Source organism: Atta cephalotes, assembly GCF_000143395.1.
Source record: "Atta cephalotes unplaced genomic scaffold scaffold00027, whole genome shotgun sequence".
In the NCBI taxonomy this organism is placed as follows: Eukaryota; Metazoa; Arthropoda; class Insecta; order Hymenoptera; family Formicidae; genus Atta; species Atta cephalotes.
The window spans coordinates 4450258-4471927 of record NW_012130091.1 but is presented as its reverse complement, the minus strand read 5'-3'; the positions used below and the strand labels follow the sequence as shown (position 1 = coordinate 4471927).

Sequence of the window (21670 nt, the reverse complement as noted above, 5' to 3'; positions counted from 1 at the left end):
GTACTTCATGCGCTCTTTTTTGCTGAGTTACGAACTCATAAGACGAGATAGATCCTTGATTCACACAAAATGCTCCGCGTTATTGTTCTGTGGATTCTGCATTTAAAAATTGACGTGCTTGTCCCTCTTCATATCGGTGAGCTATAAAGGAAGAATCGTCTTTTTTTTTGCTTCTCGCTGATGGAGATGTCGTTGAGATTTTCAAATTATTTAATTTGATTCAACGTCATTGAAAACTAGATGTCTAAAATTTAATACCGTCGTATAATGTGGATATGATGACTCTCGATTTATATTGAGCCGGGTGTAGAGCGGCTACCACCGATCAGGCAAAACACGCGTTGCCTAAAAATTGCACATTGATTATCGCTTTCTTCATTTTAATTTCCTTCGATAATGTGATATCCAATATGCAATGGATTGTACTTGTTTATGTTACAAATTTATACGCGATAGAGTAGGTCCACCCGCTATCGCGCTCCTGAAATTTCTCGAGCGGTGCTAAGATGGGTTCGACAATGCACGACGCGTACCATTCTTGTAAATCGGATGTATTAAAGAGTTCATAGTTTTTCGTACTGACACTTTTATTCGCGTTTATCACCTGATATAAATTTATCATTAAATAAAACATTTACTTTAATATTGTTATGTCAGTAATATATGAGCAGCTATAGGCCGTCAAAACAAACCCCCACTACTCCTGTGCCGAGGGCGTGGCCTGTCTGGAAAATGGCGCGCTCTGATTGGTTGGTAACGTGAGGGTGTGAGGTAATTAAATAGTGCGTTTTGATTGGTCCGGTCCATGGCTGCTCATTGCGCTCTGTCCATAATCGCCTGCGGTGACTGGAGAAGAGTGGGGGTGATAGCAGGGATGAATATTGTGGCACCAAGGTAAATCAGGACTGAAACATTTTTTCGTTACGAGGGGAGGAAAAAAGATGCGGGCAATGGATATGAATAGCACACAGTTTTTTGTTCTGCAGGTTTTTTGCTGCAGCGGCTCAATGTCACCAGCGTACTGACATTTTAATGAAAAGGTTTTTCCTTATTATTTATGACGAAGACTTTCACAAGTATTTTCGGGAGGTCCTTGCATTAGGGAGAAAGGGAGATAAAACAGAAATGAACAAGTTTATGCCGGCACGTCGTAATCGATGCGTTGATACGAACATTATTTTAAAAGAAAAATTTTTCTATATTTTATTTTTAATGAACATTATCTAAATCTGGAACGTGAGAAAAGATAACTAATGTAAAAGGGGACGAGATTAGAAAAAACGAGATTGTAAAAAATAAACGAAATTTACATAATCAAAAATGTTTATTTTAAAAAGAAAAAAGTGATATTACATAAAATATTTGTTTTATGTTTTATTTTTTAAAAGAGTAGATGATTGAACATGATGGCATATAGCATGAGAATTTACTTCTTTATGTTTACAATGAAGAAAAAAATTTATGAAATAACTGTATGATCATTGCGTTTACAATCAGAGGTAATCAGACTAAGAAACTGACTAAGATTATAACCATTACACATAAAATATAGAAATACACAACAGTATTGCCCGCAAGTTTGAAAAATTCCTTGCAGCGTCGCTGTATTCCAATGATACGTGGTGGAGTTTCGGCATCGTAAGAGGAACCTTGAGGAATTTAAGGGCGGCAAGCTGTCGAAATATGTTCCTGTACAGTGTTCGTCGATATAGAAGGCGACTCAGTGATGGCTAGATCGATCGGTTCGTCTGTATTAACGATTGTCTGTATTAACAATGTCGACCTCGTCCACACCCTCGGCAATCGGTCGATAAGATAGACCCCTTCATCGGTCACTGAGATGATATAATGCATTTAAATCTTTCAATGAATTCATTTCTCGGAGTGCGTGAGAGAGGAAATGTTTGCGCAAATTCAGAATTTATCTCTTTTGTCGGCACATGCGTTATAGAGTTCTCAAAATTTGACGAAACGCTAATGTTAGCTTTATCTCTATCCGTCAACGAAACGAATTTTGGAAGATCTTTTTTCTCCTTGCCTATCACTTGTTCGTCCTCGCTTTGATCAGACTTTTCTGTCACGATATTTTTCCTTCAGACTTCGATGTTGTAAAATATATCATGTTTCTGATTTTTAAATGGAATTAAAAATTTCCGCTGTCTGTCTTTTCGCTCTCGACGTCGCTCTTACTCCAATCTTCTAAGGGAAGGCTATCGTAGCTTGAATTGCTACTGTTTCGTATAGTTAGCCAACGTTTCAATTTGTAAGCGTTACGTAAGACGCAATGTGATTCAATGGTTCGAAATCCGTAATGTGTACAGCGCTATCCACGTTTTTCGAAATCTGATAGATTTTTTAAAGTCAGAGAAATTTCTTCCAGATTATATACGTTTCTCGAGAGTAGATTACTCAGATAGCGTGCTTTCTCTTGTTCCCTGCTATAGCGTGCGTGACGTATAATGTCTCATAATTATATCGTAAAATATTTAGAATTGACGTTTCCGTCGAACCATTCGATTTCGTAATAATTCCGTATAAGTCATTGCTTTCTCTCTTACTTTCTCGATAAATCGCCAAATGGATAAGGTATCATAATCCAGTGTCTGATCGTTGCATTAATCGCAAGAATCGCGATTTCTTTCGAAATTAAGTCGAATAAAATTTTCTTCGACTTAATTTCGAAAGAAATCGCGATTCGACATCGCGAAAACCTTTTATGTTGATGATTATGTATATCCATTATGATATTTGAATTTTCGCTACTCTTTTTACGTCATAAAAAAATTCTGCGCCGGTTCATGAGCAAGATTGAAGCTGTTTCGTCATCTTGCGGGCAATTAGACAAAAAATGTGTAGTGGGGGGAAAATAATTTTCTCGGCAGTCATAGGGCTAACCGAAAAAGTCGACAATGACTTAACGCGAAGAGATGATTTCTAAAATGTTATCAAATTCGGCATAGATTAATAATCAGAAAGAGCTTTTTCGAATCTCACTTCTAATCGTAAGCTTCCGTGTTTCGCAAGATTCCAATGCCCTGCGTAATTAGCGGATAGATCTGAAGTAAGATCGAAAGCGAAAAAAGTAGCCGTTGGCGTAATCGTCTCTATTTATAGAATTATCCTCATTCAGAAAGTGAATGCCGGTTTCCGAGAATAATGTACGATAAGCTTCAACGTAAAGCGTTTTTCGAAAAATTAGGCTGTAATGGCCTACTAGGAATTTACATGCTATGCATCGGCGAATAGCGAAAAGAAATTTACCTAACAATAAGTAACAAAAGGTACATGCATGTTATGGCCTTTGCATATCTGTTGGAGCACTGAAGCAGACCGCTGCCATGTATATGTATTCAACGAATAGAACCATGTCAACGTCGGTAAGACGTTTGAAGTTGACATGAGTATGATTGAACATCGCATCGCGCGCATAAGATCCAGTAGTGTATAATAATACTCGGGATCTAATCCAATGCGTACGAAGATATGTATACATATGTTCATTCGTACATATATATCTTCATACGCATTGAACTAGATCCCGAGTATTTCATTATACACTACTGAGTTTTACGTACGTATGTATGTATATATGAACGTATGTACGAACATGTATATCTGTATATATGTATAAGCGTATGCATGAATGCATATATGCATGTATGCATGTAAATAAGTGTGTATGTATAAACGTATATATGAATGTGTGTGTGTGTGTGTGTGTATGTGTGTGTGTGTGTGTGTGTGTGTGTGTGTGTGTGTGTGTGTGTGTGTGTGTGTGTGTGTGTTTTAATATTTCGGTCTTCCGCATACGACTGAACCGTTCGACAACTCGGATCAAAGAAAAAGAAAAGTTCAGAAATACGAAAAGATCTCGATTTAGTAAAGTTAAGATTTCTGGGAATCCAATGTATATAGTTAGAGTTAAAAGTGATGCAATAAACGTTCGATAACGGTTCGATAGGTGTTTGACATTGATTCGATAGATGTTTTTGATAGACATTGATTTGATAGACATTCGACGATAATTTGATATATATTTGATAATTGTCATAGTAATGTTTTGATTTCATTAATACTATCAACATGTTTTAGTGGATATACGAGATATATTAATAGTAAAACATTTTCGGTTAATTTTTCGGTTAATGATTTAAGTTTAACAGATGAAAGTACATAAGTTCTTCTCAGTCGGAGACGTCGATATACCGCAGTTACGAAGATCATGATTTTGCATAAATGTAATATAAAAATTTTTTTCTACGGAAAATGACATGTCACAACATGTTTTGCGATTAAATTACTCTATTGAATATGTAGAAGTAGTATAAAGAAGTAACATACAATATATATATATATATATAAATGTTATTTCTTGTTGAAGTTTTACTTATAAGCATTTTACATCAAAAACAAAAATCTTTTACAAATAAAATTATATATTGTAAGGTAAATATATAAGAAAAAAGAACTAAATTAATAATGTATAATATATGAAATAAATTTAAAAAAAAACTATAAATGACACGAATTTATCATTGTATCTGTAGAAACTTTGTTATTGATCGCAATAATAAGATGAATAAATTATTTTGCAGCAATTTCATTAATTCTATTATAACATTGAATAATTGTTGTTATTAAATAATGATTTGGTATTATAGCAGTGAACATAGATAGTGCAAAAACGTTCGAAGAAGTAATGTATTTATTTTTTAACAGCTTTAGGTTGATCAATGATATTGGTCTCTTATACCTTTAAAAAGAATTCATTACGTTTTTAACATTAAATTTACACGAGTAATGAATTCTTCAAGGTAACTTAGATTTCGGTAGCGAACGTTTGCATGGAAACATTAAAACATATTATTCGTTTTAGTATTTTATATTTATTCATACATTTAGAATTACATTTTTTTTTATTACGATTTGAAGATGCATCATATCTGTAATAAATTTAATGTGAAATTTATTACTGTTAAAATATAGACGTAACAAATTCTTCAGATTAAGTGAAAAAAATTCAGATCACGTTGAGAAATGTCATAATATAACCGTTTTTGCATTCAATAATAAAAAATTATATTATAGCTTACGTATTTATAAAGCATTAATTTAAAGAATTTTTAATGTAACAATATTACAAGTAAGTCTTCATATTTTGTCTATTTACATTCAGTAAGCGTGACATTCAATAACAAAAGGATATGTATGTCATTTCTGGAATCGATTAAAAATTTTTTTGAAATATCATTAAACACAATGACATAAAGAAAACACGTTTTCTTAGTGCATATCTAATTTGATTGTTGTATAAGAATTTATCGTTGGCAGGAAATTTTTCATGAAGGAAATGACGTTATTGAGAAACAAAACCATTTTCTCATAACATTTTTATATGTCCCATGGAATTTCTTGACAAAATCCGAAAAGGACTACACTTCCTGGCTAAGTGCTTGTCATCATAGATTGCAATGGGAAGCATGATGAAATGCCTGAGTTGTAATTGATGTGGAAGAGAATAATGACAATAAGGCTCTTGTATATGTTAAAAAACGCGAATAGCTGGTTGATATACTCAATAGCAACGACTTGACCATTGAGATTCTGGATGCTGATTACAAAGATATAGATTCTTTATGTATAATCTTATGTATAATCTGGATATTACTAATACTGTACGATGTGGAAAATATGTTAATAATTGTGCGTTACAAAATATGTTTAAAATATATAACTGATGGTCACAATGCCAGAAAGAAATGTATCATATTTAAAAAGCAAAGTATAAGATTTCTTTTTAAATATGTTTTGATTTCTTTTCTCGAAATTCATTTTTGAAAAGAAAATAGGAGCAGACAGACTTTATTGTAGCGCCGATCTTTGATAAAAAAGATTCGATATCGTTAGAGTGCATTCTGATATGTGTCAATTTGATATTTTTCGACCACGTCGCAACTGTACTTCAAAGTATAATGTATATAAAAAAAAGTCCCTCAATTTAAGGTGTGTAAAAAAATTTTGAAGAGAACACTGTTTCAAAGATGAGCTATAAGCAACGTTACCATATCAGTCGTTCAAAGAGTTTCAAAAGAGTTCAGATAACTATTGCTAATTATAAGTTCTCCAATAAAATATCTCAAGCCAGAACGGTTATGTTCCAATTCAACAGAATGAGGCGTGCAAGAGACAGTAAATTTATTTAATTTTATAAATTATTTGCTTATACATATTATTTATAGATCTTACTGTAGAGAGATTAGGAATGTAGATGCAGGCAATAATGACGACACTTCTTTACTCGGATCTTTAATTATTATAATAAACATGGTTGTTACACACTTAATGACGAGTCATACAACGAAAACGAACAAAAGGAAGTAGCGGATAAAAAAGAAAATATGGTAACATGCCCTCGTATGAATCGATATACATGTGAATCATGAAGGCGCGAGATATGAATAATGCAATTTAAATCTAGATTATATTACAAAAGAGAACATAAGAAATCAAAATATGTAGAGCATTAATTCTAACGATTAATTCCAATACTTACAAAAATACGTTATGTATTTTTGTAAGATCTATTTACATGTTTTCTTTTTTTTCACAGCGCATTTTCTCAAACATCATCTAATATATCTTCGAATCTTGCTACATGTCATCATGCCTCATATCTTGATGGGGAAATATGCATTGACATCGACAATGTACAAATTCCTGAACATTGGGATCGTTGTAGAATCTCATGTGCAAATTGCGATTTGTGATAATCGAGGCAACCGCATGTTCATAGCTCATTTTACATTCGTAGCTCATGCTACGTTCATTGAGAAGTATGCAGATATCGAATGATTAATGCAGTCAACAATTCCATCATCATCATCAATTCAAGATCTAATGTGGAACTTGTTAAAATATATGATTAACATGAAATTAACATTAAATGACACATGTTTGTATATGAAACCAACAATTGTGCTTTTCTTATTTCAGCTTGAGCAATATATTGAATATGTCATTCTATGAACTGAGTCAATATACGCAAGGTGTTAGTAAGAAATTCAAATATTTGGTGTCATTTTTAAGACAAAATTATATTACTAATAAATTGTATTACTAATAAATTGTATTACTAATAAAAGCGAAGCTACAACAAACACTTTGTACAAAATTTATGATAGAAATTCTGTTATAGAATGTGAACTAATAGACTATGGTTTAGATTATATTGTACATACTGCATTACATGATAAACAAATGTATGTTAAAAAATATATTCCTTTCTTCTAAAATTATTTTATTCCTAGTATCTTCGCCACTTCTTCTTCATATCTTCGTAGTATTGAATTAGTCAATAAGAAAGCGTGCTTAATCATTTGTATTACATTTATTTAAAAATATTTAAAAAAAAATGTTATCACAATTATTGTTACTAGATATATTATTAAAGATTCATAAAAATATTATTATAATTAGTTACTAAGTCGCATCATTAAAAATTCATAATATATTTATCGTATCTATTCAATAAAATCGTGCGAAAAAAGAAACAACGATGTGAGAGAGAGCATAACGGGAGGAAGAGAGAGCGTAAATAATAGTTTTAGGATTACAACGGGCGGGACAGAGAGGACAATAGATAGAAGAGAGAGAGAGGATAATAGAACGCAACGGGTGACAAAGAGAAGGAACGAATGTCCTTCCTTTCTATTATGGATCCCGATGGCGCTTTCTCCTCTCTCGGACCCAGTGAGATGCATTTCCCCCTCCCTGACCCCCCTTCACAAATACACATCGTATATGTATACGCACTAACACGTAGGGGATTAAAATCTTGCTATTCTACTTGCATCATACATCAAGAAATTATGCGGTTGTAAAATTATGCATTGCAATACAAATGTCACAAAAATTATTGAATTAAAGGCAATTAAAAATTCCTTTCTCATCAGAAATTTCAAAATTTTCTCGGGGAGTATAACGCTTTACACAAATGTGCCCTTGTATTGTATTATGAAATTTCGATGCGCAATTCTATGCGAAAACGTTTAGAAAAAATTTTTACAATAAGATAAGTTGTCTTTCTTTTCTTGCAAGATCAGGTTCCTGCTGAGTATAATAAATTTAAATTTTTTTTGAAGATTTAAATTTACCAATTACATATAAATATATAAAAAAGGACTCTCAATCTTAAAGACAATAATTAGAACTTTAGAACAAGGTTAATGAAAGTTTAACGTCCCTTTCCTCCCCCCACAGAAAGCTAACATTATTTAAAAATCATTTAAAAATAATAATATTCATTTTTTCCCCTCTTGCCAGATTCTTACTGAAGAACACGGCAAAAAGTGTAATTTCAAAAAACAATTTAATGTGTTGTACCGCTCAGGGTGCAAGGGCCGCTCAAAGCATCGTTTATAGAATTTACGAGTCAGTCGTTAACCGTCAAGGTACGACATGCCGCTCAGGGCATGGCGGAATCAGACATTGGGCATTGGTTGTGGTGTCGTTCGATAAAGGTTCGAGGTAATTCCTCTAATTAACAGGCCAGCGTTCGTGATGTAAGAAATTTTATTTCCACTTATGAGTGTTACGACATCTCGCAGTAGCGCTCGCAATAACGGAAATTCTCACAGTAATTGTGTCTTCTTGACTATTCGGAACGGCCCCGAAGTGCTCGAGACTTACGCTTTTATTTTTACAAGTTAGGCGGAATTAATGCGTAGTTGCATTTAAAAGTATGTCGGTTTTGAAATCGTAGGTGACTTTATTTGTGATGCTTTAATTGCTGATCTACAGAAATTCTGCAGACGTAGATTTTGGGTATGACCTATTTGGATCAAAACATTCTCTCCCCGTTGAAAAAAGAAAACGGAGGTTTGACGTTTTCTGAAAATCTCCTTTTTTTACGCCTTTTGTTACATTCGCATCGCGATTCTTTCGTTTGTTAATAGTATATACAATTATTATAATAATTACAATAATTAATTACAATAATTAATAACTCTATAATAGTGTTACTTGAAATTGTATATACAATGAGTTTCGACAGAATCTCGTGCGTTTTCTAATTCTGCTGTTATATCTTGTAGTTTGATGCTTTGATCCATTAATTTCGTCGGATCGCGAATAATTTTTCTTAATTTTACTACTTCCGATTAGTTTAAGTCCTTATCTCTAATTGTTTTCGCAAACGGATTAAATTGTACTTTGGTAAGCGAGTTTAAATGATTGTAGCTTTCTATTGTTTTTATAATCATGTCCGCAATTGTTAATTTACATTCTCCGTATAGCGCAATTTGTCCCGTTCTTACAATTTTCGTTCTAGTATATTCCTCGCGATTTTTACAATCTATAATAATTGTTTGTTCATAAGGGGTGAAGTATAATCATGATCGTTGATTTTTGAGGGCTATTCATATGGTATGATTAGATTCAATATATCGCGTGTTATACAGTATCTTAAAATTAGAATTTTGCACATACAATTGAATTTCACGTAACGAATTTGTGCTTTCGTGGTATACAGGATTAATGTGTTCGCAGATATAATCAATTTGTTTACATCTTATGCTTAAATCTTCACGTGTTAACGTCATATAATGCTGATTTTCACTATCTACGGTTATTATGGTCTGATCTACTTCAATTAGAGAATACACTATCATAGTCGAGTGTGGGTAATGATATAACCTTGAATATATCATATTTCTAGATAAGAAATTAGAGGGAATTTCAAAATGGTGTTTATTTGGTTCATCATAATACGTAGCATATATATTCATTTTCCTTCCATCTTCTTTATTTTATTAGTGTTCGATAAATGCTTTTAGGTGATTGACGTGTATACATTTAATTTTTTGTTCTATTTTTATTTTGTAATTGATAATTTCTTACAATTTCATATGGTCTTGCCCATAATGTATCTAATTTTTTCGATTGACCTCTTTGCAGAGTTTCATCGTGGAGCAATGTGGATTTTGTCTCCTAATTTGAATGAGATAGCTTTAGCGTCTTTATCATATTGTTATTTGGCAGTTAGTTTAGCTTTAATTATATGTTCTCTAGCGATTCAATTGGTCGCCCGTAGTCGCTCTTTTAACTTTTGGCATAATCATCATAAGAGTACGTAAGATTTGAAGATTTTGTCAATGCAGAAGGTAACGTTGCTTGGTATCCAAAAACTTATTCGAATGGAGTATATCCTTGCAGTGTGTGGAGTAGTGTTGTATGTGAACATGGTGTATGGAACCCATTCATCCCAGTCCGTTTGATCCGCGTTATGTAATGTCGCAAGTATTCTGCCAGGATACGACGAGAGCGTTCTAATGCATCGTTGCTCTCAGGATAATACGCAGTTATCTGTACTTTATTGATTTTTAATAATTTACAAACATTTTTAAATATTCCACTTACGAAGTTTGTGTCCTGATCGGTCAGTATTTTGTCAGCTACTCTATATTCAAAAATAATTTTGAATGTAAATTGTTTTGTCTATTTCGGCGGCTTCTTGATTTGGTATAGCTTTACTGAAATTAGTGAGATTATCGTGAAAGATTAATATACCATATATTTATTTCCATGGTTGCTCATCGTTAATGGGCCGACGATGTCTAAAGCACATTTCTCGAAAGATTGTCGAGTTGTATCTGTGATCTCCAGTGCTTTTGTTCTTCCTTTTAATTTGTTTTTCTGGCATGTTTCGCATGTCTCGCGATATAATTTTCTACGTATTTAGTTAATACTGGCCAATGTGTTTCAATAGAATCCATTTAATAATTCTTTCTTTGATGTCCTCCTAAGAGCGAATTATGATATTTATAAAGTATTCGTTGTTTATCTGCATTGATATATTCGTTTATTTTATCGCTATTTCCTTCGTGTTTTTTTTGTGTGTTTATCGTATCTTCTGGTGATAATAGTACTTATGCACTCGGCTTAATGCGTCCGTGTGCGTTCATGTGCATTTTGCCTGCACATGAATAATCATATTCTTCTAGTTGAATTTCTATCGGATTAATCTTGATTCAAGGTCATTTATGTTAAACAACCACAATAAAGGCTTATGGTCAGTTACTATTTTGTGCCACACAAATATGGTCGGTAATGCTTAACTGGGCTTAGCCCAAACGATAGGCTAATAATTCTTTTTCGGTAGTATTGTAATTACTCTCCGCTCTTAACATTATGCGACTAGCGTATGCTGTCTTGATCCAAAATATCTTGAGAGAGTATAGGCTCGATCGCGTAATCAGATGCGTAGTCACAAGAAATTCTCATGTGAAATCTGGATATTGGAGCACGGATGCAGTAATCAATTTACTTTTTAGCATTTTGTTGTTCGACTTCCGAATACGAATGATTCTCCTTTCTTTATCAGTTTAGTTAAAGGTTTTGTGATCTTGGAAAAATTTTCGATAAATTTTCTGTAATATCCTGCTAATCCAACGAATGCTTGTATTTTTACGAATCTTTTATTTTTACTGGAATAGGAAATTTAAATAGCTTCTTATTTAGTCGGATCTGGTTTAATCTCGTCATCGGTTTTTATGTCTTAGATAAAAAAAACCTCTTTTCTGAGAAATTCGCATTTCTCAGACTGTAATTTTAGTTTATGCTGTCTCAGCTTATTGAATATTCGATGAGCTGCGCGCGATTGTGCTCCTGTAAACCGACTCCGTACACGACTATGTCATCTAGATATACTAAACATTTAATACCTTGTAACTCAATCAGAACGGAATTCATTAATCTTTGAAAAGTGGCTGACGCATTTTTCAGTTCAAAGAGCATCCTATTGAATTCGTAATGCCCATAAGCGGTTGAAAAAGCAGTTTTGCCTTTATCCGACTCAGTCATGGGAATTTGATAACCAGACGCTAGATCTAATGTAGTAAAATATTTAGCGTTTTTTTCTAGTTCCAATCCAATATATCGATTTTTATTAGGCAGCGGAAAAGAATTACCTATAGTCAAATCGTTCAATTTTCTAAACTCAACGACTATGCATAATTTAAGTGTTCCTGTTGTGTCTTCTTTTTGGGTACTACAAGTAATGGCGCGTTCCACTGACTATTGCTTGGTCATATTATTTCGTTAAGCATTTACGTATTTGCTTGTGCACTTCTTTCTTATGCTTCTCGGGTATCTGATATGATTTCACATTAACGGTCGCACTGTCTACCTGTGTGTGAATTTCATGTGCAACAATATTGATATGCATCAAACAATATTGATGTGGATCTCCTTTCAAATGGAATATGTTATTGTACATACTGTGCAGATTTCTGTTATGCTCTTTTTTTTCTCAGCATTTAAATGCTTTAACTCGAATGTATTTTCGATGCAGATAGTTCTTGAAATTAATGTCTTAATTTCTTCTTCTTTTTCCTTTTGTATAGACGATTCACAAATGTCTTCTGACGCTATTTCTATCGGAGTTATGCAAGGTACTTGCATTTCTTCATGCGTCTCCGTGGTATTTATAATGTTAATCAAAGATGATTTTTTTAGCTGTATCAGACAGTTTACGTACTCCTGATTGCGCTTCTTCGGTTTGAATTATTCTTGTATTGTTCATAGTTGTGGTGGCTTCTATGATTGCCTAGCTTGATTTTTATTATTTTGTAGGGATATAATTTCACTATTCTGTCTCCTATTTTTAAAAGCTTGTTGCTGTAATCGCATTTTGCAAGAGGTTTTCACAAGAAATCAACTCCAAGTATGCCTTCGTAGTCGATTGGAAAATCATCTGCACTTACTTACATGGGATGCTGTATCTGGCATTCATCTAATAGTAGCAGTTATTTTTCTTATGACAGCTATTTCGTGTCCTGTAATTCCAGTTAAAGTCATCTTATCTTCATATATTAACGTTTCTCCTCTCCTAGTTTTGAGTTACTGCTGCTCCAGTGTCGAAAAGAAATTTAGTTTTTCTTTTCTTGAATTCTTTAATTTGCAAATTTATTAAATCAGCCCTATACTGGCTCCTTAGTGACTTGCGAAATTTGGTAATCACGTGCAGTAATTTTGCCGGTTTTATCCTTGCAAAATCGGCTTCTTCTCCTATTCCATTTTCCAACCAAACGTCTCAAACGTTTCCTTGACCAGTTTTGCTGTGTATGATGGTGCATTATCATGAAATCAAAATCACTTTGTGTTGCCTTTTTTGATATTCCGATCGTTTTTCACAAAAGCTTGATTCAAATTGATCATTTGTTGTCGGTAGCGTTCAGTATTAACGGTTTCGGCAGGTTTTAGCAGCTCATAATAGACACCTTTCTGATCCCACCAAAGCATTGTCTTCCGTCCATAGCAAATTGGCCTTGCAGTCGATGTCGATGGTTCGCCTGGAGTTACCCATGATCCCTGGAGTTACCCATGATACCCCTTTTACGCTTAGGATTCTCAAAATATATCCACTTTTCATCATAATTCGATGGAGAAATGATTTTCTTTTGTACCTGGCGAGCAGCATTTCGCAAGTGGTTTTTCGATTTTCCTGCTGTCTTTCATTCAGTTCATGTGGAACATTTTCCCATCTTCTGGATCTTTCCCATGGATTTCAAACATATGGAGATGGCTTTTCGTGTCACATTCAATTGATCCGCGAGTTGTTGAGTTTGAGCGTCATCTTCATCCAACAATGTTTGCAATTCGCTGTCTTCAAATTTTTTCGATGGTTTTCCACGTTCTTTGTTTCTCATGTCAAAATCGCCACTTTTGAATTTTTTAAACCACTCAAAGCACTGTGATTTATCAAGAGTATGCTCATCGTAAGCTTCGACAAGCATTCGATGTGATTCTGCAACAGTTTTCTTCAAATGGTAACAGAAAATCAATGCTGTCCGCAAATCGTAGTTTCCAGGCACAAAATTCGACATGTTCAACACTATTACAAACTATACTGTTGTATGAAACTTATATTGTTGTGAGTTGAAAATCTTTGTCAGATGTCAGAACAAGGAAATGGCGTCAATGGCGCCATCTGACGACTACATTGACAGCTATGGCCATCTATTGGTAAATTCCGGTTTCATATTTAAATACCTGGTAATAAGATAGTTAACAATCATGCTTGATCATACATATATGTATAAGTTTTGGATAATTTTATTCTATTTCATTATTGTTTTATATATTTTAATTTGAATTAAATAAAGTAATAATAATCCATAATTAGATCCCATGTCTCAACAAATGCCAAATATTTTTGGAAAGTTGAAATATTCATAAAATGTTCCTAAAATCCTCAAAAAACGTTCCAAGAATATTTAAAAATATTCAGAATATTTACATAATGTTTATGTAAAAGAAACATTCAAATGTCAGTTAAAAATTTCATTTATCTATTGTTACATATTTCAAGAATGTTCCATATATATTCCGCAAAATTTTAATTTTTCCAAAAATTCCAGATCAGGTCGTCTGTAAATCAATTTTTAAACAAAATCTTACTTTGAAAAATACTTAATTTAATGTATTTTTGTCTTGAAGCTCATTTCACAGACGAAGTGCGCTCCTTATATTCCTTCTTTTCCAGGTAATTCTTGTATATGAGTAAATGCTCTTTACTCGTCGCGGTCCTCTATCGAGAGAAATGTGTAATCGCTCGGTCGCGATTTTCGTAAAATATATAATGAGTATTCACATAATATTCTGAATATTAACATCGACATTTGCACATTCTGCGACGATTCTTTTATTATTCCGAAACATTCGATACATTGGTAATAATACGAATAAATCGAACTTTCTGTTAATATTTAACGTTAGCAAGGACTAATTGCGGATTAATTTATCAAATGCTTTACCCTTTTTGATGGCATTATTACATCCCATAACAATAGTAAAAATATCGTAATATGTATAATGAAATTATAATTGATGATCCCCATCTAGTTCTAGGGTCTAATACTGGATGCAATGTTAACATATTCAAGTTTATTAAAGATTAGTGATAGTTAAAAATCAATGATAATTAAAATAAATAATTAAAATAAATTAATGAAAATTAAACATTTAGCAATAAAAAACAGTTAAATTATGAATTGTAACACTTTTTGCATAAAAATATGTATACTATTTTATACTTTATTTTAATACTTAAAACAAATAAATCTATTCGGGATCATTTGTAAGATTTGATAAATTTTTAAACATTTCTATGTTTATTCCTAAATTTATGCAATAAAAGAATTGTTATAACATAATGATTGAACAACAATGTCCTGCGGACACATTTAACTTCAAAAACTACTTTTCGTTCAGTTGAAGTTAAATGTGTCCGCATTTTTTTTCATGAAATCTAATGCTATTTACTATCTATTATAAAAACCATAAGGTAATTCTTATAACATTACACTTTGAATGAATTTTTAAAGATATATTAGTTAATTTCGCGCACATTTAATTAGTTCCCGACATCAATAATATGTGTAGCGCTTTATGTTAACATTGGTAAACTTTTTTTTTACATTAAGGGATACCTTTTCAATATCTTGATCATGATATACGTTGTCAAGGTTATAACTCTGAATAACCTCTAATAAGTTTTTAGCTATTATAATCACTATTCGTTAAAAAGGTATAAAAGAAGTTTAAAAAAATAACGTCTTTTTTCTACTATATATAGAACAAAAATTTTCTGCTTTACTTAGATTTACTTTAAGATTAGGTTTAATAGATTTTTCCTGCTTTAAAAAAATTTCCTTTAAAGAACATATAAATGTAATTTTTAATATTAGGTGTACAACTTTGCTTCCGCCGTTTAGATGGCTTTAGCGGTAAGTGGTGGTCGAAATAAATAGATCATAGACGTTATACAATAAACTTGGGCATCTGTCAACATAACCCCATAGAAACATTAGTCGATTTGTGTCTGTATCATAAAGTTATTCTCGATTGAAAATGTCAGTTTACGAGCCAAACTCTCGTCATTTGCGGGAGGTTTTAATTTTTTGCTTCAATATGAAGAAATCTACAGCTGAGGCTCATCGAATGGTCTCAAATACTTATGGTGAGGCCGCTATTAGTGAAAGAACGTGTTGTGAGTGATTTCAACGCTTCAAGAACGGTGATTTTGATGTCGAAGACCGGCATAGTGAAAGAGAGAAGGTTTTCGAAGATGCAGAATTGGAGGCATTACTTGAGAAAGACTCGTGTCAAAATCAAGAAGAATTGGCACGATCATTGGGAGTAACTCAACAAGCCATTTCAAAACGCCTCAAAGCCATGGGAATGATTCAGAAGCAAGGAAATTGGATGCCGAATTGAAGCCGAGAAATGTTGAACGGCGTTTGTTTGCTTGTGAACAGCTTGAAAGGCAAAGACGAAAGGGATTTCTGCATCGCATTGTGACTGGGGACGAAAAATGGATTCATTACGATAATCCCAAGCGCAGAAAATTATAGGGAGTTCCCGGCCATGATTTCTTCCACGGCCAAACCGAATATTACGGCTCCAAGGTCATGCTCTGTATTTGGTGGGACCAGCTCGGCGTAGTGTATTATGAACTGTTAAAACCGACTGAAACAATCACAGGCGATCGGTATCGAATGCAATTGATGCGTTTGAGCCGAGCATTGAAAGACAAACGGCCGCAATACAACGAGAGACACGATAAAGTGATTTTGCAGCATGACAATACCCGCAACCATGTTGCGAAAGTAGTCAAGACATATTTGGAAACGTTGAACTGGGAAGTCCTACTCCACCCGCCGTATTCTCCAGATGTTGCTCCCTCTGACTATCACTTGTTTCGATGGCACACGGCCTGGCTGACCAGCACTTCCGGTCTTATGAAGAAGTAAAAAATTGGATCGATTCGTGGATAGCCTCAAAAGATGACCAGTTTTTTCGACGCGGGATTCGTACGCTACCCGAAAGATGGGAGAAAGTAGTGGCCAGCGATGGACAATACTTTGAATCATAAATGTATAATCAGTTTTTTACAATAAAGAATTTCGGAAAAAAAACGGCGGAAGCAAAATTGTACACCTAATATTATAGCAAAATATTATCCATATCTCTATTTTAATAAAATATAATAAAACTTGTTTTGTGTGGAAAATCGTGTCCCTTGGCAGAGGAGAAGTGGGATGAAAGTCGCTTCGCGTAGAAAGTCATGCGCTCTTAAGCGCTATATGATAATTATATAATAACTATTAATAATAACAAAAATTATGAGAAAACGTATTCAAAGAAAATTTTTATTTTTAAAGCAGGAAATCTATTGGGAGTACAAATGAGTTCGGTCCGTTTCCCTAAAGATTGCTTGAGCTGTTGTGAATGTGACAGCTGATTTTGGCGGTTTCAGAGAGGTTATACATCTGCTAATAATATTCAGTTTATATCGCTTTGAGTTTCATATAAAAACCTTGATTTTTACTATGTTTGAAATGTCAAATTTTGTGTTAACCAAGCAGCATTTACGGGAGGTTTTGATTTTTTGCTTTAATTGGAAGAAAAGTGAAGCCCGTCGAATGCTTGTCGAAGTTTATGGTGACACTGCTCCAACTGATAAATAGGGAATGGTTTCGACGTTTCAAAGATGGAGATTTCAGCGTTGAAGACAAGCCTCGTTCTGGACAGCCAAAAAAATTCGAAGACAAAGAATTAGAGGCATTACTCGAAGAAGATCAGAGTCAAACGCAAGAGGAGCTTGCAGAATCATTGGGGGAGTAACTCAACAAGCCGTTTCTGGGAATGATTCAAAAACAAGGAAATTGAGTGCCTTATGAACTGAAACCGAGAGACATTAAAAGGCGATTTTTCATTTGCGAACAGCTGATTCAAAGACAACATAGAAAAGGCTTTTTGCATTGGATTGTGACTGGAGATAAGAAGTGGATATTTTACGACAACCCCAAGAAGAAAAAATACTACGCTAAACCCGATCAATTATTGCCATCGACCTCAACATCAACACCACGGCCGAATATTCATGATTCGAAGATCTTGCCCTGGTGGGATCAAAAGGGTCTTGTTTATTATGAGTTGCTGAAACCTGGCGATTCCATTACGGGCGATCAGTATCGGCTACGATTGATTGATCCGTGCATCGTTTGAGCCGTGCATTGCGAGAAAAACGGCTGGAATACGGGCAAAGACGTGATAAAATTATTCTTCTTTATGACAACGCTCGGCCAATTTGGAACCGTTCAAATGGGATGTTTTACCGCACCCGCCGTATTCTCCGGATATTGCTTTTTCTGATTACTGGTTGTTCCGAAGGATGCAGCAAGTCACCGGTTCACTTCTTTCGCAGAAATCGAAAATTGGCTCCAAAATTGAATCGCCTCCAAAGACGAATCATTATTTCGAAATGGAATTCGAAAATTGCCTGAGAGATGGGAAAAAGTAGTAGGCAACTATGGACAATACTTTAATTGATTTGTTCATTCATTTTATTTTGAAATAAATGCACAAAAAAACGGACCGAATTAATTTGTACTTCCAATATTTTAAAACAGAAAATTTTTGTTCTATATATTTTGTTCTATATAGTAGAAAAGAGACGTTATTTTTTTAAACTTATTTTGTTAATAATTTTTTAACGAATGGCAACCACTGCTAAAACCTGTTACAGGTTATTCAAGATCATGATGATCTTAATCTTGACAATATATGTCAAGATTAAGATCATCGAAGATGATCCCCTAATGTAAAAGTTTATCATTTTACCTTATGATTTATGTTTATATTTCTTAATGTTTGCATTAAAAAAAAATGTAATAACTAATTTTTATGCGATATTTTTCACAATATATTCAGGTATGTATGTAACAAATTATAGAATGATACTGAAAGATTAAAAGAGTTAGACATGCATATTATTTGACAGACATTACCATTATAAAAAATCGTTTACCTAACAGTATAAGGAATAATCCCATAAGTACCGAAGATACAATTAGCAATATTCGCCGTCCGACTACGTCTATTAGACACATCGCTAGGAAACAAGACAATATTTGTACTCCACCAATAAGGACGGTTTGTTCGCTTCCGGTTAAATCACCTGATCCACCAACATTGAAGAGTGTTAAAGCGTAGAAAATCATAATATTAACGCCACTTAATTGTTGAGCCAGGAACGCAAAAAAGCATGCAAAGAAAGAACTAACAACATATCGGTTTTTAAGGACATTTATTGTAATCTGTAAAAAAAAGTATCTTTAAATTTTATGCACGTACATTATAATAAAAAGCAATATAACTTTATGAAATTTTAAAATAATTTTTAGAGCGAAAGGCTTATTTTATTACAACATTTATCTTTTAGAGTAACTCCGGCAAATACGTCGCGGTGAGATTTACGCCGCAAAAGTCAGAAAAAATAGAAGAAGTGGAGGTAATTTGCCCGCAACTACTCTGTTACAGTGTTGCCTTTATGTTATATTAGTATTGTATTATGATGTATATTGTATTATGATTTCTTACTGTTAATATTAATGAAATTATTGTGAGTTGAATCGATTTGTTACTGTTAAATAGCGCCATTATAAATCATAATCTACATAAAATGATTACTGTAGATCGTGCAAAAGACTTAGTGATTATTTCGTAATACATGAGTGTAGAGGAATAGTAAAGTATGTTGTATAACAAAATATAAGTTTGCTCTTGTATTTTTTGTTTAATTTATTGTCTTTATTGTATATCCCATCTGTTTGGGTATATGGTATTTTTAACAGGCGGGATTTATGCCTAAAGCATACAAAGTGCGCAGATTGAATTCAGTGCTAAATACAATAAACGCATTACATGAAATATGTACCTCATATCATAACACTTGTAATACATCCTGGAAGATTGTAATTATTATTTATTACTTCATATATATATTTATCATTCTTATTCCTTAATAAATCTTTAAAAACACATTTTATAAGTTATTGTGTAATTTTACGTCTTATTTATATATTATTTGAAAATGTCTTATGAGACATATCTTCCCCCCTCCCCCTATGAATAGCCATATCCCATCTCTATGGGATATATGGCAAAAATGCAAGGGTTTAAAAAAGTCATTTTTTAATATGTCTATGATGAAATATAAATAGTTTGAATTTCTAATTTTTTTTCATAATAATAAACAAAGTTTTACTAATAGTTCGTTACTTTAAATACAGTAAATAATACTTAATAAATTAAGTTTTTGATAGATACGGTATATACCGGAGTTACTCTATGTAAAAATACTTATTTTAATCTTTAACTACAAAACATTTTAATTTATTTGTATAATAATCTGCAATATTTAATTTTAACTTATATACCCTGCTTAAAATTTATTATAGAAAACTAAAATTTATTATAGAAGTTTTTTATAGTTTTTCTATAGTTTTTAATGAATGTTTTGAATCGATAAATCTTCAACCATAATTTTCTATGTAAAGTAATATATAGTCTTCAACAATTTCCAATAGGGATTCCATTTGTCAATTAATACCTAGATACCAAAATGCAAATATGATACAAATATAAGAAATAAAAAATCAAAGCCTTTTTTTTCTCATATTTACGTTATATATTCATCATGAGTAATATACACCGAACATTTATACGCATATACATATTTCTAAAAACGCACGAGGTTTCAGCAAGGTTCGATTCTAAGACCTGTGGAGTGGTAACCTTAGATACTAACCCTGAGCTATAATCGCATGTGTATAAACAATTTATTATTATCGAATAACAATTCATCTGTTATTCGATTTCTCGTATAAGCTATTTAGGTAATTATTTAAAAGACGTTCCTCATTTCAATGAAATTATGCTTATTTGACGCGTTTTCATTCAAAACAAAAGACTGCTCTATTCTTGCTATGTGCGAAAATTTACTCTCTAAAACTGAAAAAGTGAGATTTCTCAAAACGAGTGAAATTCAAGTGCAACTAAAATCTAAAATTTAGCCTGTATATTTCGAGTGATCCATCACTATAATTAGGCGTTAAATTATGCTTCATAAAATGTAGTGAAATCGCTCCAATAGAGTGAAAAAGCACTTCTTTTCTAATATATAGATCCACTCTCTGCAAAGAATGCAAAGTAAAAGGAGAAGGTAAATGTTAATTTTGCATTCGTTACGTTGCTTCTATACGAGGTTACATGGCTTCTTCTTCTTTGCGTTCGGGCGTGATCGAGAAGTGAAAACTCTCTGATTTTGAATCTGATTTTCGTTTACTGCAATGGCTCGGATACAATAGAATTTAATTTTTTAAAATAATATATATTTAAAAAATTGATAAATATATAGTAAAGGGGACTCCCCCAATGATCTTGACCTTGACATATATTGTCAAGGTCATGATCATGAATGACTTTAAGAAAATTTTAACTCGTTAAAAAGTTATTAGGTATACAACTTCCGCCGTTTTCCTATAGATGGCCTTAGCGGTAAGTGGTGGTCGAAATAAATAGATCATAGACGTACAATAAACTTGGGCATATGTCAACATAACCCCATAAAAACATTAGTCGATTTGTGTCTGCATCATAAAGTTATTCTCGATCGAAAATGTTAGTTTACGAGCCAAATTCTCGTCATTTGCGGGAGGTTTTTTGCTTCAATATGAAGAAATCTGCGGCTGAGGCTCATCGAATGCTCTCAAATACTTATGGTGAGGCTGCTATTAGTGAAAGAACGTGTGAGTGGTTTCAACGC

General features: G+C 33.0%; 1 protein-coding gene across 1 annotated transcript in view; it reads right to left on the bottom strand.

The window, feature by feature from the left end:
- LOC105620622 (facilitated trehalose transporter Tret1-like) overlaps window positions 1–21670 on the bottom strand; it is a 120833-nt gene that overhangs the window by 28044 nt on the left and 71119 nt on the right. The window contains exon 5 of the mRNA XM_012202112.1: window positions 18872–19160. Within this exon, the coding sequence (XP_012057502.1) occupies window positions 18872–19160 (289 nt within the window). The remainder of the gene's footprint in view (window positions 1–18871; window positions 19161–21670) is intronic.